This window comes from Patagioenas fasciata, chromosome 9 (assembly GCF_037038585.1).
Source record: "Patagioenas fasciata isolate bPatFas1 chromosome 9, bPatFas1.hap1, whole genome shotgun sequence".
Classification (NCBI taxonomy): Eukaryota; Metazoa; Chordata; class Aves; order Columbiformes; family Columbidae; genus Patagioenas; species Patagioenas fasciata.
Window position 1 is genome coordinate 25543308 of NC_092528.1, and position 26057 is coordinate 25569364.

The window sequence follows — 26057 nt, forward strand, 5'->3', positions numbered from 1 at the left end:
GCAAGTTTCCCTACCCATTAATGTCCTAGCTTCATTGCAATAAACTTGACAAGGACACAGAGGTTATCTGATAGAAGAACAGATTCACCACGTGCTCTGGTGCCTTGACTTTGGAAGAATTACAACATGGTTGGACTCAAGCGTAGCTTAAAACAGAAGGAAACAGCTTCTCCAGTAATCAGCAACACAACCACGCACAACAGCCAGAGTCTGCCTGCAAATTAATTAAATGGCATTCACTTTCACGGGTGCTGGTCTTCGAACTGGAAGCTGTAAACTGTTAGCAAGGCCAACCATCTTGCCTCATGCTACAGACCAGGTTGCCCACCAGAGACCTGAGCTCAGCAAGCCCCAATGTTCAGGCAAGGACCATCGCTTGAAATCAGACAGCCTCCCCATCAGATGTTCCTTCCCACCTATAGGTAAATAAAAGCTCACTACATTTTACGGCCTCAGAGAAAAAATACTTATCAGTTAGACCGTAACATGATCTGGCAGTATCTGTCAGGGTAGACACTTGACAACCAAGAGTTAAACAGCACAGAAACAGAGCCCTTAATTAACTTCAAGGTTGCCCCATGCCTTGTCATGTATGGAGGTATTGTCTCCAGCTTATTTTAAGAAGGAGCAAAAAAGAACATCCAGGTATTATGTCAAAAGCCTCTTTCTCAATTATTCCTCTTGTATTACTAACCCATTGAGGCTGACTAAAGGCTAAAGCTGCAAAAGCTGCATCCTGAGGCTGTAAATTTAAGTTGGTTTCTCAGTATATGCTGACCTGACTTACTCCTGTAATTGCAGGCTCCCTGTTATCTTTAATGTCAAGGTGATTGTTTGGCAACTTGTTGTTTCTCTATTTCAGGAAAGCAACTCAAATATATGATGCCTAAGAGAGAAATCTGATTAATTGCTCTGTCATCAGCTGGGTCTCGCTAGAATATGGAGTGCTTAAATAATAAAAATATAATACAAAGAACAAACAGTAAAGTTCTGAAACAAAAATGTTAAACACATTTTGAGCCGATAATTGGGCTCTTTCAAAAGTTTAGGGCATAAACCAGACTGTGTCGCATTCCTGCAGTCAGGACAAGCACACCGTTCTGAAAATACCTCTTTGCAACTCTTGCCAGCACCTTTTCACCCAAAAATCCCAAAGAAATCCGCAACGATTTTGATGAAGAGATTTATAATACCTTGAAGAGGAAAACATCATTCTCATTGCCATAGAGTACCAACAAGTCCTAACTCCGAGCTTCTCATCTCATTGTTGGACTCAACTGCCTCCCTTCTCTTCTCGTTTTAACAGAAACCACAGCGTTCAATTTAACCCACCCGGAAAAAAATCACAGTCAGCAACTGATACGCAGCTCGTGCTGGTTGAGAACTCAGAATTACTGTTTTGTGAAAAACATCAACATTTTGACATTTGCTGCTCTTCTCAGGGTAGAAAGAAGCTGCATATTCATCTGGAAATTTTGAAATGTCACGCTGAAATCGCAAATTCAACTCCGAATTTCAGAATTTCACCTTTTATTTCACTTTACGATCGCTTTCTGTCTTTTTTAATTCATTAAATGCCAAAGCAGAATATTTTAAATAAGCCTTTTTCACTTCACTTGGATTTTGCTTTATTTTAGCATTTTAAAACTATGGGAAGCCACTGTCTTACACTGACAGAAAACTGACTTCATCATTTTATGCCGTCTCTGCTACCATCCACTAGAAATTTTCGATGCGTGACTTTTGGAAAGAGGCAATTGAGTGGAGATATGAGATCTTGGGGTGAAGACACTCCGAAGGAGGCAGGCAGTGCCTTTCTCAACAAGCAGAATGCAATGCTAAGAAAGAATATATCCCTGTGACAGCAGCAGGGAACCTGGCAGATTGTGTTTATTCATCTGCAGAGAACAAAAAATTCCTAGTCACTAGATTAACAGCAAGCAGCAAGAGCATTAGTCTCAGTTCAAATGCAAGCGCCGGAGGTATCTACTTCACGTGAGTGATGGCACGCTGTAAAAATTATTAAACCAGTACAAGAGAAGTGCATCAGTCATAGCAAAGAACACTGCTGAGCAGATGTTTCTGAGGCAAAGATGAAACTTCCAAGCGAATGTCTCCATCGCAGGTATTAAATCAGTGGAAAAACTGACAAAAGCTGTGTAAAATGAGAAAACAGCGAGTCATCACAGTCCCTTTTGGGCACAGGGAGTTCCATGAGACCGTGTCGATGCTGGTTGCAGCAGGCAGCAAAGAAATGTCACCTCCAGCAGTGCAGAAACGACGTGGCGGTGGAGCTCTGCTAATGGCGAGCGGCCACCACCACCTAAACCATGCCAAAAGCATAAGCTGCCTCATTAATTTTACCTCCTGATTTCCAGCTGCCTCCCCACTTAATTTCCATGGTGCTCACCTAGAATGGTGCAGAACACTGAAGGGCTGTCTGAGGAGCAGGTCGTGCACCCTATGCACTGATGCTTATATACGTGTAAATGGAGACAATGGGACGCGTGGTTGGTGTGGGATAATCGTGTTAGGGAACTCATACACTTGTGCCACGTCAGTGAGAACAGACACAGCTACAACGGGACGCTGCTCCCTTACTCCTTCCAGCAAATCTGCAGCAAAGGAGCGTGGATTTGGATGCTGTACTAAACCAGAGCTACAAGACGCTTTTCTCCTCCCCAGATCGCTCTCAAGAGATGAATGTTTTTAAGACTACCACTGTTCTGCACCAAAACCACAAGCTGTTTCAAGTCATTTCGGTGGCACTCGGTCTGGATGCTGAAGATGTGCAGGTCCCCTTATGAAGGAATATGGTTTCCCAGGTCTATGAGCAGGTTCAGAAAGAGGAAGAAGAATACAAGGGACACGAGATCTAGGAAGAACAGACCTCCCAGGTGTGGCCACCCCTCAAATACAACAACAGCCACATGAAAGGTCCACAAGGCACCATGGGAAACATGGAATAGCGTCTCAAAACCACTCAAACATGACCCAAAACACTGAAAGGAACAAGACCCATTTGGAGATATGAAAGGTATTTGATGTCTTAACCAGTCCAGCACAGAAACATCTGATGATAGCTGAGCTGGTCAGTGGTGGGAGTTTCGTTAATTCTGTTTGAGCCACGGGGCAACTTGCAGGAATTCACCATGTCAGAAAACGGCTTTGCCATTTTTCTTTTCTACTGTGGACAGGCTGGTGCCAGAAATCAGCGTTCCTAATAAATCACCCTGGTCTTGTGCTGTCTGGCTTTTGGGAGGGGAGAAGTTAAGAGAGAAGCTTCAGATTCTGACTCGGTCTGAGCAGGCACAGCGCCGCTGGCAAAAAGCACGAGAGTGGCCGGCTGTGTCGCGTGGTTCTGTGATGGTCTCATGACAACTCCGCTGCTGCTCCTACAGAAATCCCCACCACGTACCAGCCAGAGGAGAAAGAGCCTGAGGTTTTTGGCCAGGAATGCCCTTGGAGCACAGGAAGGTTTAAACAAGGACATGCACTCCACCAGTTCATTTCCTAACTAGGACTTGGGCATTAGATGGGGCGATACAAAACGACTAAAGCACGCAGAGGTTTCACACGCGTGACTCTCACTTCCATAACTGGCCAAAGCACAAAATGCAACGCAGTGTTGTGTGTGAGTAAAACTCATTGTTCTCAGTGGCCTTTAAGAACCAGTACAGATTATTTGCTGTTCCCATACCGATCCAGATTTATTTTGGATCAGCAGCGACTTCAACACGATTAGTACGCAGCAAAAAACACAGAGCCACAGTACCATGAACCTCTTCCTAGTCAGAACGCAAAATATAAACATACTGTTGTTTTTATCCTTTAAGAACTCTAAACAAATTTAATGACAAATTTTATCTCTCACAGGGACGGATAATGGTATGTATTAGAATTAAGGACCACAAACTTCTAATTGGAGATGGATTTGTTACAACATCCTTAATATTTTGCACACAAAGTGTGTTCAAAATTAAGACTGCACTTTTTAAAATACATTTATAAATCATTTTATATTTTGAGATCATTAAAATACATTTATAAATCATTTTATATTTTGAGATCATTCCCTTGCAAGCAGAAAAATTCCTCCAGGTCGTCATGCATTTTATGTGATATGTATCAATGCCTTCTTCTTACCCTGGCTTAGCAATTTCCTTAACTGAAAGGTCTCAAACCAGCCTTGAAAAGGCAAAACACACGAAAATGCAGAAGCCAGTTGTGTGTAGGAAAATATGTTAAAATTGACATTGTAGCCAACCAGACAAATTACAGTGACAATTCTCCTTATGAGACATCTGGCTCTAACACAGCCTTCCATTTTTTCCCTTTAAATAAAATCATTCCAAAAGTTGATTTTATGAATGGGTTACTCTGCAAAGGAAGAGAACAACACATGGTAAAACTGGACAACATGGCTTCACTAGCAAAGAGTTACTGAGCATTTCCTGTTAGACTGTAAGATCATCTTCAATTAAACTATATCTGTTACAAAGCAGCAATCAAACAGACTCTGCCGCCAATATGTTAGACAAAAGTTGTAAGTGCAAAAGTGAAATAGGCAATAACACAGATATTTAGCAGGCTGGAAGGGAATGAAAGTTCTGGAGGGATTTATCACCAAGCTGATAATAGTCTGTTCTGCAGAACAAGTGAAATCATTTGTATAGAGATATACATGAAGTATTTCTGCGTGTGTTATTTGCAAATGCCACGTGCACACACACAAACATATAGATATATATGTGCATACATGAAACCCCAAACCTGAGCTAAATTAAATTGTCCCTCCAGCTTTGTAATGCAAATGAGACTAACAGGCTTGTGCTGTTTGTGGTTCTAGATGATTTGTGTTTCCATAGAGATGCTGACTGAACTAAAGTTTTTACATTTTGTATATATATATATAAGTCTACTTGTGTCTATAAAAGTCTAAATATGGATCTGTTGTACCTCAGCATTTCCTCAGTGACTCCGCTGGCACCACAACGATTCACACCAGGCCATGTGCAAATTTTGTGTCTTTCACTACTTTCCAATCTAAGCTCTATACCAAGCACCTGCAGAGCCAAGAGTCTACTACTTCTCTTCCCAATCCTGGTTTCTTTGTGAGGAAGGGGAAAAATAGAGAAAAAGCAGTTTCTTAGCTGCTAGTAGATAATATTTCAAGGACTTTTCTAATTTATTGCCCTCTCTAAACTGCCTGGAGAAACATCTTTGCCTTCAAAAGTTCCCACTGTCAGGAAATCTGGAATTCAGGGAAAACAGTCTGTGTGCTTCTAGCGAAGGAAATGCCCAAAGGACAGACCTTTCTGTTATGTGTCAGAAGCTGTTTTCCTTTTCCTTGTGAGCACCCACAAGCTGAAGAGCAGGGATATGCTGAGGTGAGCCAGAGTTGGCCCAGGCAGCGATGGATTCACTGCCTCCCTGCCTAGGCTTGGCCACCCTCAGCCTTTGGTGGAGCCTAATCCCATCATACACTACAAGGAACTCACAAAGCTAAAGCATCTCTGTTGTCCCAGAGTTACATTAGAGGCAGCCACTAGAAGTGACAAAAGCCAGCCGGGGTCAAAGTTGGGGCAGAGAAACCAAGCGGACCAGTTAAACTTTTTATTTAACATCAGCTTCACTTTAGGAGGTCCAAGCACCAGTTTAAGTGGATGAAGGCCACCCGGCGCACCATCACCTGGGAGGAAAATCAGAGCTGAGCTCTGTGGGAAGTAATTTCCTTGTGGTTTCAGCGACAAGTGATTTTTGAACAGCAACACACCAGAGGTCAATCTCTGCAATCACACTGAACCACAACCAAAACCAGCCTCTTATGTACCTCCCATCTGCCTGAGAAGAGGAAGGACTGGATTTGTCCGGTGAACCAAAGGTGTCCACAAGGACATGGAGCAGAAGTTCACATCCAACCACTCTTCTGATCTTGGGAGGGCTCAGAAGGGCAGCAATGCCTTATGGAGATGTGGCCAGTGATGTGGCTCCTTGGGTAATAGCATGTCAAAGGGACAAAAACTCCCTCCTGCCCACGCTTCCACACATGACACCGTCCCACCCTTTGAGGCTGACAGCATTTCCAAGCCCCCACAAAAGCCTCTTTTCAAATCAGATGAGAGATCCCTATTTCCAGCTTTTAAGAAGCCATATGGAGGGAGACCTGCCCCAAACCCCCATATGTGTCATCACCCCCCATGCCACCTTTCAGGAAGGGTCCCAGGGCATATTCAGCCATGAAATTTTCCACTCCCCTGGCCAGGCTGGTGAGCTCCGGCACATCCTACCTTTTGCTGCATGGTGGGTGGCTGTGGGGCCAGCACCGGGTCAGTGATGTAGGTTTTCTTTGTGCTGGGCGGCTGGTAAAGCCCGGAAGGAGCTTGGCCAACGGTGTTGCTGGTGGGATACGCCGGCTCAACCTTCCAGGTGCTCTGCGGCACGTAGGGCGCTTCGGAGCCATTCCTGCCCCCGTACCCCCCGTAGTAGGGCTCCTGGTAGCGGCCCTGCGGAGGTGCGTAGCCGTAGCTGGGCTCCGAGGGCCGGCTGGGTGGCGGGGCGTAGCCGTAGTCGTGCCCGCGGGGCTGCGGGGGGCCGTACTGCGGGGCGCCGGGCGGGCGAGCCGGTGCGGGGGCATAGGGCTGGCCGGGCCCGAGGCTGCCGTAGTGCGCGGGCTGCGGAGCGGGCGGCTGGTAGTGCGGGCTGGGCTGCGCCGTCCGCACCTGGATGTTGAAAGCCGGGCGGCTGGGGGTGGAGGCCGTGGCGTAAGATGCCGGCACCGGCTGCGGCTTCAAGGTGCCGACGGGAGTCACCGGGATGGGCGCTGGCTGCCCCGGAGCCTTGGCGGTGGACTTCTTGGTGGCGGTGAGGGGAGGCTGGTTGGGGATGATCATCCGCTTGTGGCCGGTGACTGGGGTGGACACAGATGGGGTGGTGGTGGCGGAGCTGCTCAAGGTTCCGGAGCCCTGGGGAGCAAGGAGAGAAAAGCCGCAGAGTCAGCAGCAGGGACCGCTTGGGCATCAGGTAGAGCAAGCGAGGGGTTAAGCGGGTCTTACAGTAACATCTGCGCAGCAACTCAGACTGCTTAGGAAAGCAGGAATGTACCTGAGACCACATGTTATAAAATGGTAACAACAACCTTTTCCTGCTCTGACAGAACAGGGACGGTGCCACGGCAGCAGAGCAAAACTGCCATGTGTGTAGTTTTGTCTTTCCTAGAGGTTTAATCCTCTGCTTCAAAACAAACAAACTAAAAAGTGATAAAAGGGGGACTCGACGGAGAATAATTAGGGGGAAACCCATATGTTCCTGTGAAAACAAGACCATTTTGAAGAGAGAAACGAAGATTAGAGTCTCTATGGAGGCAGCAAAACTGGACCTCAAAGCAGCTCCTAAGTCACAAGAATTAACTTGGATCAAAGCAAAACAGGGAGGTGTCCCTGTCCCTGGCTCTGTTCCTAAGCACTGTAGCTTGCAAACCTGGAGTGACCCCAGTGAAGGTAAATGTTACACATGGTTTGTTAAAGGGCAGAAAGCGGGTCAGGATTCCTGAGAGCTTCAGAAGTCAGCGCCCGCCACGGCAGCGCGTAACCCTGCTCCGCACAGCAGCGCTCGGGCAGCCAGGGGAGAGCTTCACAGCAAGCGCTGCCGCTTCCTGCCATTTGGCCACCAAATGAAGATTTAGCACGGTGACACTGCCCTAATAGGCACCGTACATTCCTCTGTCTAATCTGCTTGTTTGTCTGGTTTATGTCTTACTTAAATCCCACGTCTAAAAACACCGGTGTGAAAGGACATCTTTGTTGAAGAGTTCACAATGTGAAATAGTGTCTGGAGAACACTGAAGAGCACCATTAAGACTTTTCGCTAAATCAAAGAAGAAAAAAATTGAATTTCTGGAGTTCAGAATTAGGTAAAATTTCTTGCCCCTCCCTATTTTCCTTTACTCTGATAAGGTACACCTGAATTTCATGCCTTCCTGCATGGAAAAGTGTCCAAGAGAAGACATGTAGTTTAACAATGCTGTTGCACTTAACGCGCATGATGTTTATATGACCTTATTACATCTTATCCCAACTTCTTGCACCGGGCTTATCTCACCCATGATCTACTTGATAACCTACAAGTTGACGACAGCTCACAGTCAGAACAGCTCAGTCCTCACTGATGGTTGTGTTCACACCACAGCACGTGCCACCTTTCCCTAAATGGCCAATCTTGTATTTGTCCCCAGGTGTTCCTGCTTTATGCATGCACCCTGATCTCTACCCCATCACACTCTTGCTGGGACCACAGACCCAGGGGGAGAGTGATGGGGGCTCCTCAGGATACCCCATGCACAAGCTCTACCTGTGGCCAGAGAAATCCTCTGCCTGGTCAGCAGGTGGCGGCAATAAATTGCTACCAAACCAGCCCAGGCCAGTGGCTGGAGAGGAACTTCAACCACCCGTTTCTCTGGGCCTCCAAAGGTAGTCAACTCACCTTCCACTGGAGGTGGGAGAAATGCAGACACTGATTCCCACCCTCCGCCCAAACTTCTGGCAACCACCATGTATGAAGGAAAGGGAGATAAGAATAAGCCACTCAACTTCGTCTCCACAGCCCACAAGCGGGTCTACCAGAGGAATAAGGAAGCTCTACCACCCGGCTGGTAGATCTTCCCTAGTGACATGCAAATACATTTTTGCTGATGCACTGGTAAAGACATTATTCCTGTAATCACACCTTCAGGGCAAACCTCCCATGAGAGTAAGGCTCCCATGAGGAATCACTTGAAACGAGCAAAAAACTAGTCCAATAAGAACATCAGTATTGAGAGACGTAAAAGGTGTGTACGCATGGGGGCGAATAATAAGGTAGCAAATTCCTGCTGGATTAAAAACATCTCAATATATTCAAACCCTGACCTTGCCAACAGATCCATGACAATGCAGTACATCGACAGACAGAAGAGATTTTGAAACTGAGAGCAAGGAAGAGCTGAAGCGTGTCGCAGCCAAACTGCAGAGGCAGACACAGGTTAAGGGTCTGTAGCCCTCCATTAATATTGCCAGATTCTTCTGTTTCTTAAAGAACTGATGAGAAGCAGGCATTTCTCCATCCCTGCTTTAGAGCACAACTGCACTAGCACTCACTGCTACCAAGAAAACTTGCTTTCTGTTGGAATTATTCTCCCCTGTCAGCTTGGCATTTGTGCCTGGGACTGCTAGCAACTTTCCCATTTCCTCACCTATTTCACTCTTGTAAATGACAGTAGTTTGTCCACTCACTGTAATGGGATGAAAGGTCCGCAACATGGCATCGTGTAATTACCACCAGAAAAGCACCTTTTTTCCCATGTGAAGAGGGAGAAGGTAGATAATGTTTTAAAGACAACAGCCTAACTGGGGGAGGGGAAAAGCCCAAACCAAAACAACATAAATGAGCCCTGTTCATCACATCTTATGTTTCTGAATGCAGACTCTGGAAGCAGGTGATGAAAGATCATTAGTAGAGCTCTTGCGATGGAAATCTATTCCATCCCAAGAATTTAGGGACTTTAATCTTATCAACATCCACATAACACTTCACTTAATGTGCTGATGCTAGTCTCCTGCCTGGACTGGAACACGAATTAAGAACGAATAATAACCCCTTTCTCCTGAAAAACCCTCACTGTCTGTTGCCCAGCACCCTGAAAGGCTCTGAGCGGCTCCCAGGTTTGACACTACGAAGACAATGAGCTGAGAGCCTCCCCTTCTGTACCAGAGCCCAGTGAAGGAAGGGGGCAAGCTGGGGGTGCCCAGGCCACAGACCAAGCTTTGCCATGAACTTCATGGCAGAGGCAAAAGCTAACAAGTACCGGCTGCCTTGTGGTGTTCAAACCACAGCCTGCCTTGAGGAGGAGGAAGTTTGCATCAGTAGGAGTCCCCTGAGGCTCCCTGCGTGACTCATTCTGAATTCCTCTGAGGGTGCTGGGCAAGTATGTGATGAAAGCTGGGCTTTAGGGGGAGGAAGAGGGTGTAAGGCTAGTTAACGTGGTGTGGTAGAGAAATGGGACAGGTTAGAGGAAATTTAACACTTCTGGAGCACTGATGATTTATGGAGACACAGAAAGGAACATTGGCTGTAGCTCCTGAGCAAGAGCACAGGTGAGGTATCACCATAAATCCTCTGCCCTTTTGCTTGGAGAAGGATGGCCACAGTCCAGCCTTCTGTATGTCCAGCCATGCACTCAAATATCACCCCAGGCTTAAACCTCTAGATTATTCATGGATTAAGAAAAGACTTTGTAAGTGCATGTGAACTATGGACAAGATTCCTGCTCTTAGGACAGGCATATGTGGAAGGATGAGAAAAGTGTACTCAGATACCATGGCGAGGAGTGATTTCAACAGGTGTCTGGAAGGCACTAGGAGGACAGGATGGATGGATGAGGCTATAAAGATGCCAGGTAGATGAAGAGGGAGTAACAAACAGAAAGCTGGAAAGGGCTACCTATATATCACTGGGTACAGTCCCAGCAAAACAGACGACTGTCACAAATGTTTCATCCAAAAAAGTCCACAGAACTTCTACCAGCACAGCAGAGTAGACTCATCCAAAAGTACATCGAAGTGACAGCCCAGGAGCACTAAAATAAGTAGAAATAGGAGAAAGACAAAGGAGAAAGAGAGTGGATCCACAGGAGTGCAGGCACTCCTTCCTCCAGCAGCTCCTGGACAGCTCATTTCAAAACCATATTGCATTTGCAAGCGACTATCGCAGCCAAACACACGCTCCGACATCCCCTAAGGGCTGTTTTCAGAGAAAGACAGGCTTTCCTCTGCTCGCCATGCACTAGGTGAAACCGTCTGACACACTTCGCAAGTACAAATTAGAACCACGCTACTTACCATCAACCCCTCCTTGCAAATTCATATTTGCAAAGAGAGAGTAAACTAGAAACCCCAGGTGCTGATAACACAGAGTTGTTAAGAGAAACTAGAGTACGAAGGAGTTAAATTCAGAACCTCATCTACCACAAGCATTATAATACAAAATCTCTCTTTTTTTTTTTTTAATTTTAAATGGGGAAAGCACAAGAGCCTTGTTTAAACACGGATGGAAGTACCTAAATGTACTGCCTCTTCTACAGATGAATTATCCAGCAGTTCAAATAAAGGTGAACTAAAACTGACAAAATCAAGTAAAACTCAATCAATGTGGGAGGAAAAAAAAACCCCAAAACACTTCTAAAAAAAGTTACCATGTGTAACCATGAGGGGAATCATTTGGCTTGGTAACTCCTGTCCTGTCTCGTTAAATGCAGTGAAAGTTTATAAACGTTTGCAGGAGTTTCTTGTACCAAGCACCATACAAGAAGTCCATGGTGTTGTGATAAACTCGTGCTGTCCTAAAGATCTGACTGTCAAACTTGGGCATCTGCATTTGAAGCTATCCTGGTGGGGAAACACGAAATCCTGAGTATCTGTGTGATTCTTCATTCTGTATAAATTATTTAAATACATCTTAAATTAAATACAATGTATACCTATAACCAAAAAGTCTTCACATAGGTACTAGGGATGAAACCTGTTGTTCTACAGAAATTAGCCTATAATTCTATACCATTTGTCAGGGTTAAATCTTAAAGGGAGTACAGAATAACTATAGCCCTGTACTGCAGGAGCATGATTCTACATGATCAGCTGGAACCCTTATGAAAAGGACTTCATTCTCCTTTTATTTTGTGCATTTATAGAGTATTTTGTATAGAATCCCTTCAGTTATTCAGTTTCACAGACCGCATCAAAAATGCCAACACAAGGTTTATTGCATTCTATTCAGTTCTCCAGGCATTTTTCATAAAGGTACAGTTGAATAGCTTTAAGCCCTTTAGGTGTCAAATTATCACATATAAAGATGCATGACTTCAGCTCAGTGGTTTTCAACCTTTGTGCTCGGCAGGCCCCAAATGTTTTTCAGGAGAGACAAGCTCCTTCGCAGAGAGAGCTAATCTACTGGCAATAAACATGTTTTTTAAGTTACCTTTCACTGAATTCTTCTTAGCTCCCTTAGGAGTGACCCACGGACCCCCAGGGTTTGCAGAGCACAGGTTGAGAACTGCTGCTCTAGCCAGGGCTGCTTTTTGTGAGCATTTCAGGCACTATTAACTCTGGGAGAGGAATGCACCAAACGCTCCTTCCTCGAAAGGCAAAAATCTGGCAATTACAGGTGGGCCGAACCCAGGATGCAGCGTTCCCAGGGAGCTGCCCGTTCACAGTCCCAGCACAGCACCTCTCTTCCGAGGGCAGCCACTCTTCTGCATGGTCCACAAGCTGGACTGAACCACGGTCTGAAGTCTTTTTAAGCATCGCTCAGTAGAGGTGGTGGTTGAAGGCCTGGGTGGGAAAGGCAGGGTGGAAAATTAGATTGGCTTCTCCTGACGCCGCGGATTGGCATTCACCTCGGCACCTGGAGGTGCTTAAGCTCTCCCTGTGAAATGCATCTCCACGGAGTAATTTATCCCACTCTGATACTGAAGCCTAAAACAGGGGAGATGAATCATCCACTGGGGGAATCTACATCACTCCAGTGACTGTAAAAGAGGCATGAAAGCCGCCAAGACAAGTCACTGAATATTTAGACAGCACAAGTTGGCGGAGACAAATTCCACAATAAGCAGGTAATTTTGATGTGACTGTAAGAGGCACAGACACCTTTTCCCTGAGTTAAGCGCCTTGCCACTCAAACTCAGCTAGTGCTGTGCACAAGGGGGTGTGTGGGTGCCAGCAGCTCAGGTGACCAGCCAGGACTCTGCTGTGCCATGCAGCCAACGGAAGACTGAGAGACTGGGCTGCAAAAGCATTTCCAGCATATGAAGAGGGGGTGATGTGGGTGGGCTGCCCTTTCCCACCTCCTTTTCCACCTCTATACAGAACCGCAGTGGCTGAGCTGAGCCTCCGTCCTGCCCGAGGCAGCAGATCCCAGCTTCACCTCAACTTGGGCAGGATAACCCCAGAGAACAATCAAATATTCTGCTTTGAAGCTTGGGTCTTCAGGTACCCGAAAATGCAAAAAGGGTTTCCCGACGTACAAACACATCTAACTTCCGCTGACTCCAAATTCTGTATTCAAACAAGCTGCTTTGCTAATGGTAACGTATGGCCAGGTTCCCTTGAACACCTCTTCTTTTTCTGTCTGAAATAAAATCTGGGTGAAAAAGAGAAATCTGGTCTTTCATTTGGAACTTGCAGATGCTGGGAGTACTGGTAGAGCTCCAGCTGGGTTGTTGAATGTCCAGAGATCCTGGGCAGATGTGCTGCCCCCATTCAGCATACCTGATGCGTTTTCAATTTACAGAATTTTCTGGCCTTCTTTACAATGTCTACATAGTAGGCCAAGCACACTGAGGACACGTCAGTGCCCTTTGCACTGCTGCTATGCGGTGCACACAGCTCAGCTGCTAACACAGATTTCTTTAGGTGTCACAATGCCCTTAGAACACTGTCCAAAATTTTGAAGTCTAGTCCAAAACATTAAAACTCTCAGCCAAAACACTTTATAATCAGATGAAGCTTTTCTTTACAGTTTCATCATTCTCTCATTTCTATTTTACAGCTGATAAGCGAGTGTCATGAAAGTATGGGCTGCGCATGGGTCAGCAGCCACACTCCTACTTCCCAGATGTGTTTATATGGGATTCAGCTTGTTGGCTTGATCACCAGAAGCTATCAAGCTACTCAAATAGATTGTTCTTTGGCATTATACCAAAAGAAGAGGAGGAGAAATCTAATAAAGTGTTCATCTCTGGTTCTCAAATGAAGAGAATACCTTACAGATGCCATAAAGTGCTACAAGAACACAACTGCTTCTGAGCTTTGATCTGTTTTTCAGCTGCTACCACGGGTGGAAAAGGAGTCAACAGTTATTAATGTTTCTGTTCACAACCTCTTTTGTGCTCCTTTTGACACCCCAGCTTGAAACACAAGGGAGAACAAGGCGCACATAAGAAAAGGTGATAACAAGTTGACCTTTGATATTTTATCATGGAAAACAGCCTTTCACTACTGACGTGCGCAGCTATAGACACACACCTTGGTTCGACTTTCAGTACGGGTGTCAAGTGTTCTAGGCAATCTGGGTTTCCACTTTCCAACACTCCATTTATTCCAAAAAGTCTGAACACATCTGAAAAAGTTTGGTCTCCAAAACACAACCGTGTTATGCCAGGGAAAAATTTTGCTTTTCCTTCTCAGTTTCATATTTACTTTTTTTATTTGTTTACCCCAACACTATCACTATGATGACAACTATGAGCTTTTTTATTTGTTTTTCCCTTTCTGATGAGTGATCACCTGGTATTTACGAGAAAGACTGTATGAGAAAACAGTTTAAAAAGATGTGCAAGCGATTGACCTAAATACTTCTAGCTCCATAATTTTAGGGCCATAATTTTAGCTTAATTCATTGAAAGGACTAGTTATGATTAAAACTCTCCTATTTAAGCAATTCCATTTGACCAGTTCAAATGCAGTAGCAACTTCACGTGCAAGAACATCAAGATATCATGACAAGAAATATGTTTGTCAAAAAGCAACAGAAGATGCCAGACATGAGAAGCTGAAATTTTCTAAATTCATCTTGGGGTATTTCTGTAATTTCCCACTCTCATCGCTAAAATGACAAATTTGTGCCAATCTGGACCAAAGGAACATGCACCAGCAGCCCCCTGTGCTGGCTGAATCGGTAGCACAGGGAATCAGCAATAAATTCCATAAGGAACTGTGCACCGCAGCTCTGTGGTTACATCAAAAGACAGAACTACTGAACAACCATCCTGGAGCAGACGGCCACAAAACGGGTAGAGCAGAACCATGTGAACACGAATCACTATGAGCACGAAGCAGTAAAACCGAGATCCTTAAGCAGCACCTTCCCTAAAGCTCAGCAACACAGGAATGTCCGCAGCGTTTCGTTCAGCAAACTGTGCCCTTCTAATGGGCTGAACAAATCCCCTTGCTTAATTTAGGCAAAATGTTGTGCTGCCTGACAATGGGGAAGCCCCCACCCCCCCTATAAGTAAGAACTTTGGGTAAGCAAAGTATTTTTATTACTTTTGCTATTACTAAGCTAGTGAAGCTTAAAGTATCATAATTACACTATCCACAGACTTAACAACTTTTTTTTCTTTTCCTTCCTTTTATAACCTGCTATTTGTAATGGAAAAGAAACTCGTGTGTGATAAATACGGGCAGGTTGGAGGGTTATACAGATTACGCTGCTATCCACGGATGTGTATCATGATTCTAAAAGATGGATTAAAAAGGTATAATGGAAGATGCATGAGTGAGGGGAAGGGACATGCACCTGTGACTGACAGGACAAAACACATGTATCCATTAAGTCTTCTGGAGAAGTCTTCTACAACTTACACTGAAAAGTTATCATTTTCTATTGTGTGTTGAACAACGGATTTAAAGAACAGCCCAGAAACTCTATAAAAGCTTCTCATTTCCTACCAAATTGCACAGGAATTTTAGAATGTTTATAGAGAATGCAAGCTTTCTTCCTTTATTAATTCTAGAGAACATTAAAAGAGTGTGCATATGCACACATAAAATAATATGAAATACATATGCACTCAGACACTACTTGGTTTACTTTGTGTTATTTGTTTACGATTCCATTTATTTGCTGCATTGCTTGCATTTACAACTCATTTATCTTTTCAAATTCCAAAACTCTATTAAACCAGATTTAAAAAGTTATCCTACCACAGGGCATAAACATCTTCAAATGTTAGCATTGTCTCTATTTCCTGTGAAAACCATGTGTTTTTATTCTTCTCTTCTCCACATTTTAAAGCCTGTACGGAAGAGCAGAAGCATCAGCGAACAATTCCGTGTTCATACAACATCTGCTTTCTTATGGTTCACTTGAGGTCCAGAACCCACCATCATCCGCCAGTATTTTTAGTGGGCTACAAAATGATTCAACGTAGTAACTTGAGTGGTTAGCAGCAGAGAAAAACTATACAGCTTCAACAAAAAATAACAGCTCAACCAAAAAAAAAAACCCATAAAAGACAGGCAGATGTGACAGAGAGGTTATTTTCCTATTAGGTCCCATGTACACCTTTCCAAAAGACTGACCAGCTCCAACAACAGGTCAAATTTAACTATTTTCCCAGATGGTCTCTTCTGGGAAGTGGAGTGGAACGTTCCCTCATTTATCCGCCTGCCTGGTTTATCACTGCTGCCCGAAATACCTTTAGTCTTTCCATAATATCACAGACTCCAAGTACGATATTGAGAAATCTATCTGATGGGAAAGGTTTTCTTTCACCTGCTGTGGCTTATTAAATTGATCTGTAGGTATATAAATACATACACTGAGATACGTAGAATTTACCCACTGCAACACGTCTAGTCAAAACACTAAGGCAGTACTGTAATAACTCAGGAAAGCGAAAGAGAGATCATAATTTATAGCAAAAAAAGGCCATCTGTACCGCAGAAATACCCAAGCATAAAACAATATAGAAAGTTAGAATATTTTCAAGTCAAGGTATTAACTCAGAATAATCACTGTTTCCTCACTATTTTCCTCTCTTCATGAAGAACATATAACTAGATTAAATATATAGTTAACAAAGCATTTACTCAAAAGACACATCGATAAAAATTTAGAATCATAACAGTATCGCTCTAGAAAGCCTGTGTAAAGCAACGTCAAACCCATTGCATCACCGGGCATGGTTCTTTTGCAAACGGCATCATAAATTAACCCAGTTTTCCTCAATATGCCTTGAGGAAACAAAACCACAAGCAGCCATTGTAAGTTTTAACATAAAACAACACCAAAAAAAAAACCCCAACAACACCAAACCAACAAAAACAACAAAAAGAAAACCACAAAAACAAACAACAAAAACCCGTGTCTTCATTCTTGACCAGAATGTAACAGCTGTGCTTTTAATGACTGATATTGCTGAACAGGTTATATACTTACTCCAACTTTTTTTGATGTAACTTAATCCCACACCCTAGTTTAATATAATACCAGACTTCCTTATATTCCACACTCCTCCCGGTTCTGCAGTTTTAGAGGAAAAAATAAAAGGTTGCTAAACTTCATCAACAACAACTTAATGAGCCTGATTAAGTTATGATTTATAATTTTCCTTGCTTACAACTGTTCTTAGACCAAAATAACATCCCAAGACATTTGCTCCATAGCTGCTGATTGGGTTAAGTTTATCACAGTCCCAGCTGAGAACCAGAATGTTCTTCAATACCTCTTGCTGCCTGAGTCACATTTTTAAAATAGTGCCTTATATCAAAAGCCAGATTCTGATCTCAGTGACACTGGTGCCAGCTTAAGCACGTCTGTTGACTCCAGCAGATTTACTCCAAACGCACTGGCTGATGCAGATCGGGATTTGATCTGCTACTGCCTACAAATTTGGAGGGTTTTTCTCCCTACTGGGAACACAGCAGAGATTTCCATGTAAACAGTAATGAATCCTACAGATATAACGTCCTGCAGGTAATAATCATCTAGCGTTGCTTAAAACTCAACACGTAGGGAGATCTTGGCAACTCATTTTGCTGCAACCTGAATGAAAGGAAATGAAATTTATAATCAGTGCTAAATATGGATAAATATGGGCTAAACCTCAGCAGCTCCGAGCACCCAGCTTGGCACGTACCAGCAGCATCGCCCAGTCCAGTTCCCAGGCCGGCTCTGCACCCTGGCCTGAGCACCCATCCACAAACACTGTTGTATTAGGAATTAAAAACAAGCATGCTAATCCAAAACAAACAGATGTATCCTCCCTCTCTCCTCACTTCTTTCCTTGTGGTGGATGTATAAATGCATAGTGATGGCTACTGGGATTTATAGCCTAACTGATTTTGACATTTTTAACTTCAGAATTTGAAACAGCGACTTTCTAGCCCTGGGGCAGGAGTGCTAAACGCTAAAAACTTTGGGACTAGGGAGTATTAATTTAGTCCTTCTGAGCAGCTTGGCTTCAACAATGTTCTAACAAGGGCTCAAAGCTCTCCAAAACTCAGCAGTGAACGCCCAAAAACTGCAAGGAATTTTGGATCCAAACTGGAGTTTCGTAGCTCTCATTCTTGTTTGTCACAGGTCAAATTAAGCTCCAGACCTGAACTCGAGGGGAGTGGGGAAAATTCAGATCTGAATTTACGGCAGGATGAAATCATATTTCATTTCTAGCTTGCAATGCTCTCTGCCTTTTATTTGTTTTTTTGGTTCATGACATATGTGTATTTTAAGGAAAAAAAATGCATGGAACAAGCATCCTGGCATCACAAGTCATCCATAAATCTCTTTTCCATAACAACCCACAAGAATTCACTGCAGGACCCAATTGTTAAAACACAAAACAATGACATTCTATAAGCTTTCAGAGGCATCGCTCTAGCCCTTGTGGACTTGCTGAATTCTCTAAATGAGTCACTGGCCCCTCAACGGAATTGTCAAAACTTAGGTTAAGCCAGGTTAATTCCCTCCCCTCTTTAATTTAGTAGTCCAGCTGCAGTGTGTGGCTTTCCAGTGAAAAGATCTAAATGCTGAGCCCATTCACCCCGAACAGGAGATCTCATGGGGCCCAAAGATCACTTTCCCTAAAAGCTAGAGATACGCTGTACTAACGATGTGATTTCCAAGCCTCATGCGATGTAAAAATCAATATTCTTCTTATAAGGAACAAATCATTTTCTGCTGAAGGCCAAAGGACCACAGCTGAAGCTACTGCAGTTGGAGTGGGGAAAGGGCAGCTGTAAGAAATGGTGGATGAAAACAGCAGACCCTTTAACCAGAGCAGGGACAAAGGTGGTGCCGAAATCAACCCTTCTAACCAAAGCTAGTGAGCAGACACGGTGTTTGGGATTGGGCTCAGGGCTTTGGTGATGCAGGATGTGGAGAGGACATCCCACCTGCCCTGCATGCTCTCCTTGGTGGGAGGTGAGATGATGGTACTCATGCTCTCAGAATCATAGAATGTCCTCAGTTGGAAGGGACAGACAAGGATCATTGAGTCCAAATCCTGTCCCTGCACAGGACAACCACACAGTTCACACCGTGTGTCTGAGGACGTTGTCCAGTCTCTTCTTGGACACTGTCAGGCTTGGGACCGTGACACCTCCCTGGGGAGCCTGTTCCAGTGTCCAGCACCTCTGGGTGAAGAACCTTGTCCTTGTGAGGAAGTTGTAACCGCGATGAGGTCTCCTCTTGGTCTCGTCTTCTCCAGGTTGAACAAAGTGATTTTAGCTGCTCCTTCACCTGCTCCATAGCCCTCTTCTGGACGCTCTCTAGTAGCTTAATATCATTTTTATCCTGTGGTGCCCAGCACTGCACACAGTGCTCCAGGTGAGGCTGCACCAGGGCAGAGCAGAGTGGGACAATCACCTCTCTGCCCGGCTGGCCATGCTGTGCTGGATGCACCCAGGACACGGTTGGCCCTCTTGGCTGCCAGGTTCTGTCCAAGGCTACTTGTGACAACACAGCTTGCAGCACCGCCTCCTGTTTTGGCTACCTGGCCTCTCACCACACAGTATCAGCTACACTGGAACCCCAAAATGAAAGGTTTTGCTGGGCAGATGCAGCCTGGCACCAGCTAAGCCCCAGCCACCATGTGTCCACACCTCCAACTCTACAGCACGAGCGCTGAGCCAGCTCCAACTGCTCCTCCACACACACAGATGTTATCAGCAGCTCTGTTAAGTCCAGTTTTAAACTCGAAGCAAAGCAGGGCTCCATCTTTACAGACCCATCTCTGTTCTGTGGCTTTAAGAACAGAAGACTGGAAAGGATTGCCCCTGCCTGCCCCCCATGTTACATTGTACTCTTCACAAAGGGATAAACTATGCTGAAAGTAGCTCAAGCTTTTCATACCCCACCCCTACCCCTGCCAGAAGATCATTTTAAAACATCACTGCCTAGTCTGTTAGAAAAAACTAAACTTTCAGGCTAAGTATTTAATGTCCAGTTTGCCATTAGGAACAGCTACACTCAACAAAAATCATGCCATTGATTCCAATGGTGTACACAAATTCGGCTGAAACCAGGGAACTCTCTGTAACATTCCAACAGCTCTACAGTTTTCACCACTGAGAACGTATCTTGAGGAAAGGTTTTGCCTCAGTTGTAATGAATATTTTTTAATAATAAAAGAAAAACCTACCAGCATTTTTTTATATAAAAGAAAAAATGGAAAAGGAAAAAACTAAAAAAAAAAAAAAAGGAAGAAGGAAAAAAATAAACAGTTTATCCTACTATTACTGCAGATAAATATTTAATTGAGGATTTGGGCCTTCATTTGAAAAAAGTAGTTTTCAAGATTGCAGAAGAAGCTTTAAACATGACAAATGCGAAACAGCCTGAGGAACAACTAAGAAGAAACCGAAGTAAGCTTTTTTTAAAGAGAAAATACAAATTATTATGAACTGATCCCATGGTGTCTTTAACAGCTGGAATTGATAATACTGAATTCAGCCGTAATCCTACTAAATTTAGTTTTGTATCTATCAAAGTCCACATAACTTTTCCATGAGACAGACAGATAGATATATAAGCTGATAGACAGACAGATACATAAAAAGAAAAATACCATTAGGAAAGGGAACATTTTCTTGTCTGTTCTTTCAGTATGATTTTTTTTTTCATTTCAATTTCTACCTTATTATTTCCTATAAGTAGAAACAGATTTTTCTGCCTTTCAAAAAATTCTTAAACAGAAAACCTCTTTTGACAGTTTCAGCAGCAGATTAATCACTTTTGCAACCCACAAAAAAAAAGTTTTCTGGAAAGCATAACTGTCTGTAAATGTAAATGACAGAATTACTCTCCCTTATGCTAAGACGCCTACACATTCTCTCACTTCCATGACTCAGCACCAGATAAAGCTTGCGAGATAATAAGCAGCAAACTTTCCTTTAGAACAATAAAAACGGTTAAAAAAACAACCCTTGCTTCCCTCCCCAATAATAAAAAGAAATCCCCGTGGTGTTAAACCAAATTCTGTCAACGGATTCCCCTCCCACTGGAATCAAATACAAATATCCCGAAGACTTCAGAGAGGAGAGGGACAAGGCTCGAGCAGCATCAAAATCAAAACACGTGCAAATGCGAGAGGCTTTTCTTTTTCTCCAAATGAGCAAGAATGGGTCCGTTTCAACAAAGAGGAATTTTATTACTGTTCATCCCCTGCCTTGCTCTAATTTGGTAGACAAATGAGTTGAAATTTTGCTCACCTATAATGAAAATTTCCAGGCACTCTAAGGCAACGCGCTCATGCCAAAAATCACAGAAACCTGTGGGGAAGGGAGGGGAATTTCGGTGGGACTTTCCCTCCTGCACTGTGGTTGTTGTCTGAGTTGAGCTTGTTAGAGCCAGAGTAACTTCTCCTTCAGCAAACTGAGCAGTGGCAGACTCTTTAGACAAGAATATGACTCTTATTCTGGACAAATCTTTGATAAAAAAGCTGAAAAGTAGGGGCTCAGATCTTACCTGGGCTCTTTGAAGCTGCTGAAAATAACAGGCATGGTCTTGGTACCACACCATCACCAGCCAGCTTGTGAATGTTGCTGGAAGAGACACTCACCTCTCCAAACACGCCACAGCACATGGGTTAAGTAAACAAAGGGTGGTAATTAAGAGATGGCTAATTATTTCCTTATTAAGCAGACATGCTGTGGACCTGAGGAGGGAAGAGGTGAGTTTCCCAGTCCCAGTACAGTCTGGAATCCCCCTTGCTGAGTGATGGACATTTCTGCTAGGACCTTCCAGCGTCTCATGTGCTGAGTGGGTCTCCATGAGCCCGTGTCCCTCGGAGGCAGCTCACTCTACCAAATTACCTTGTAGATAAAGGAGCAAAATGCTGTTCTTGCCCATCACCGCTAGATGAAGCCCAGCCCAGCCAAGGAGTACTGCAGCCCCTCCTGAACACACTGGTGGCTTTTACATTTTTTATGCTGGAAATCGTAAATTAATGGTTTTAGCCATTAAAGTTTAAATTTAAACAAAAGCCCCAGGGTAAGGCTCTTTCAAGGCAGCAGCCCTGTTAGGTCCTTAATCTCTCTGCTGCGAGGATTAATGTACTGTATAACATACACAAACACAACTTGAGCGGCAGCATCTTGGGCCATGGGTGAGGGACCTCTCCAGAGAGGGACGCTTTGAACTGAGCCAGAGGGAGAATCAAACCCTTGGAAATACCTTTATTAATAAAGTGCACCTGCTCTGGCAGGAGGCTGGTGAGCAGAGGCGATGTCTCAGCGTGGTGCTGGCAGGGCTGGAGCACACGTGTGCCCCACGCGGACCAAGGAGTGAGCACGAGCGTCCCCGTCCCGGCTGCTCCCCACGGCAGCGCTGAGCAAACAGAGCAGCGTCCGGATGCGCCGGCTCACCTGGCTGCCAGGCACGGTGAAGCGTTGCCGCTGACAAATTCAGCGCCTCTCATCTTTGCAGAGCGACGTCTCGCAATTTTGGGCAGGGTCCCCTGAGCGCTGGATACTTCCCAAAGGGAACAACCAGGGCTGGAAGTGCCATGGGCTCCCATGCACCCAAACGCCACCCCTTTTCCCCAGCGTTCCGAAGTCCTGTAAGCTCTAGAAGAGAATTTGCAGGCCCAGAAAAGGACAGCACTGACCCATTCGCATTCGTGTCTCAAAACCGTGTTCTTTGTTTCACAGATGACAGATTTCTATGTCCAAATCCGACTCAAAGCAGGTGTAGCTCCAGTAGTTTCTGTGCAGCCACATCTGCTCCCACTCCAGGGCAAATGCCAAACTATTTATCGCTACTTAAAATTTATTGCATTTTCAGTCCTCTGTCCCAAAACTGCTTTTGTTCAAAAATTCCTTTTGAATCCTCCTAAGCTGACTGGATAAATCAAACCTGACAATTAAAATGCTAAATTGTTCAGAACCTCAGAGTTTCCACCTGAGGATCTCCAAATACTTTTGGAACTTAAACGCACTTAATCACTCCCATGCTTCTTGCAAAAAGTAAAACAAAAGCAAACCCCAACAAACCAATAACAAAACAAAAAAAAAACCCACACCAACCAAAATATACTTTTAAATTGTCTTTTCACAGATGAAAAACTGAAGTCCTGGGAGCCCAAAACAGCCCACTAGGAAGCTGCTTGCCCCAAAGGCTGCTTATCCAGTAAATCAGAGGCAAGGCTGGGAAGGGAAGCCAGGAGTTTCAGCAACTCTCAGTCCTCTTGTTCTCACCACTTCATCAAACAACAGGCACAGCTATGTGATCATGCAGTTGTCAGTGTTTTCCCTCAAGGGGGCTGGACAGAAGATGCTGAAACCATTTGATCCACATGGTATTAAACGCTAGCACTGAACATTATTGTTCGATGATGAAAATGCAGACATAAGTAACTGGCTTGTTTCGAATGAGTAAAAGGATGTCTGTGTTTGCAGGAAACTCACAAGAGGGAGTAAAGAACCAGGGTGTTCCTTTTCTTTTATTATTACCCTTTTTTATTTCTTTTGTAGCTGTGTCTGGAAATAAACCATCAGACTGAGGAGCTGCTCCGGCTGCCACTGTGGCAGATGGCAAGCAGGGCTGGAGAGCGGGGCTCTGCTCCGGCGGGGAATTCTGCAGCGGGAGGAAACAAGGCGAAATGTGCAGCCTGCCGTCTGCATTCAGATAAAGCACTGTCTGTTGCTAGCAGCACAAGTTGTTCTGAAAACAAGAGTCAATCATCTGTAGCCTTATTTCTGTACATTTCCTGCAGGGGTCTCATGAAATAAATGAGAATAAATGTAAGGGCGAGAGTTCCTATTAGGAGCAGCCTCGTCAGCATCACCCAGCCAAGCATTTACGTCATCAGCATGCTAATTTAATCAGACCTGAGCAGTGATGCTATAAATGGATTACCATCCCAGCTAGTGTGGTTACCGAGGTAACTCAGCCCTTTGTGCCACGGATACAATCGGCTTAATGATAATAAAAACCTCAGCACAAATGAAACAGAAGGAAAAGCCTGACAGGGCTGACGCATACACGACCCCTTCTCTCCTCTCCCCCCTCCTCTTCCCCAACCTCAGCTGCTTACTGCAATAAAATTAAGTGCTGCTGTGATCTGTATGCATAGCATTCCCATAGGGAACGCACAAGTAAATAGAACCCGAGGAAATAATTAATACAGGCCAACAACTAATGCCGTCAGCACTACTTAGTCATTCCACCAACCCTGAATGGGAGAGGGACACACAGACAGAAACACCACATGGGCAGACTCCAAAGAGCCTGCAAAGGGCTTCGGAGAAGTAGTTGCTCATCCCTATGCAGTATTAATTACATCAATGGAGTGCTTGGGCCAGGAGCTGACTGCAACAGTGAGTTTAGTCACTGCCCACCCCTGCCAGGACAGGGGCATTTCCACGTTATCTCCTGCTCATCCGAAACTGGAGGTGACCGGAGAAGGGGCAGCCCAAAGGCCACAGAGAAACTCAGATGCAATGTCACCAACCCAGAACCGGAGGGGACGTGGTCCTTTATGGGGAGGGCTGAAACGGGGCTCTGGGCTTTCCTGCTTTCAGACAGCTCCGTGAAACCAGCAGCCTACTCACCTCCCAGCTCAGCCTGGGAAAGGACACCTTCAGAAAAGTGCTAACCTCAATGGGCTTAAAATAGACGGAAGATCATACTCTTCAGCTCCTCCAGCTCTTCACCCAACTGAGTACAAAGCTCCCCATGGATGCTTAATGACAAATTTTTCCTACCTGGATTCCAAAGATGAAATTTCCCATACCTTTCCAGATTTGATTTTCTTTTCCTCCTACCCAAAATCTCAGCAACTATGAGCTCAAACACCAGCATGTAAGTGCCCAGCTGATAGAGCAGCTCAGGCATCACACCTGCCCTTACTGTAAGTCACCACCTCCTCACCTACCAATGCTTCAGCTGGAAACACCAACACTACAACCTGAGCAGCAGCAGTACAGTAACCTCAGGCTTGTCAGGCTCCTAGTGGGTATTGCTCCAGTCTAGGCAGGATCTTAAGGGATTATCATGAAACCAATAACTTTTGATGGATTCACCAGGAGTTCAATGAATTCTCCATTGCCTGTCACATAAACACATGCATCAATTTTGTTGCTTTGTAAATGCCAGAAACGCCGCTCACGCAGCCTTTGAAAAAAAATCCATAGAGACTTCCCAACATTTACAACTGGCCATGTACAGAAACGGCTTTGCCCTTGCATTCGTTTCACAGATCAAAGCTCTGTGTGTGCTGGTGGTAGGATTGCATGAGGGCAGCTCATATGAGAGACGATCTCAGCAAGCCCATCCAGCGCTTTTTCACCAAGCAGAGGTACCCAAGTGTTTGGACCCAAAGCAGGCATTAGTGAGATCAGCTCTTCCAGAAGAGGAAACTCGTTCCAAAGTGGCAGAAAATCAGCAAAGCCAAAGCAGGCTCTGTGCACTGTCGCATGTCCCTGCAATGAGCAATAACAGCAGATTTGTCTATAGAATAGACACATTCAGGCACATCTCTGGGGAAATCTCAGTAAATACTTTCACGCTCCTCTAACAAGTAGAAAAGCACTAGTCCTCCCGGGAAATGTATTACATACTTCTGGAGAAATAGTAAATAGTTCCTTTAGGAGCCCTTTTAGATCGGATTACAGGAGTACACTTTTCCCTGGAAGGGAGAGAATCCTATGCAAATGACACCAAATTACTACAAGAAGTTACGCTGTTGGCTGGAAACACCCAACTGGTTGAAATCACGGAGTTGCATGTCCTGATCGAACCGTTCCCTCCCTGCAGCCAGGCAGGAGGTGCTGGGAACAACTCCAGGAAACAAAGTGGGGGAATAAAAATCCTCAAAGCGAAAGGCAGACGGCAGAGTGCCAGAACGCACGGCTCTGGAAACGGTGCGACTGTTGACGTGAAAAGCCATCACCTTTGCTTCAGTTTTAAAGTCATCGTGACAGCTTTAGAGATGGTAACATTTAAGCGACACAGAGACAGCTTGATCCAGTCCAACAATCGCAATTCGCAGACGTGCTCTAAACACCAACTCTGTTTCCCCG

The 26057-nt window shown here is 44.6% G+C and overlaps 1 protein-coding gene across 16 annotated transcripts in view; it reads right to left on the minus strand.

Annotated features, from left to right (window-relative positions):
- Window positions 1-26057, minus strand: part of LPP (LIM domain containing preferred translocation partner in lipoma) — a 341933-nt gene that overhangs the window by 123213 nt on the left and 192663 nt on the right. For all 16 annotated transcript variants that reach the window (XM_071812669.1, XM_071812661.1, XM_065844128.2 and 13 more), the window contains one exon: window positions 6291-6965. In XM_071812669.1, the coding sequence (XP_071668770.1) occupies window positions 6291-6965 (675 nt within the window). The remainder of the gene's footprint in view (window positions 1-6290; window positions 6966-26057) is intronic.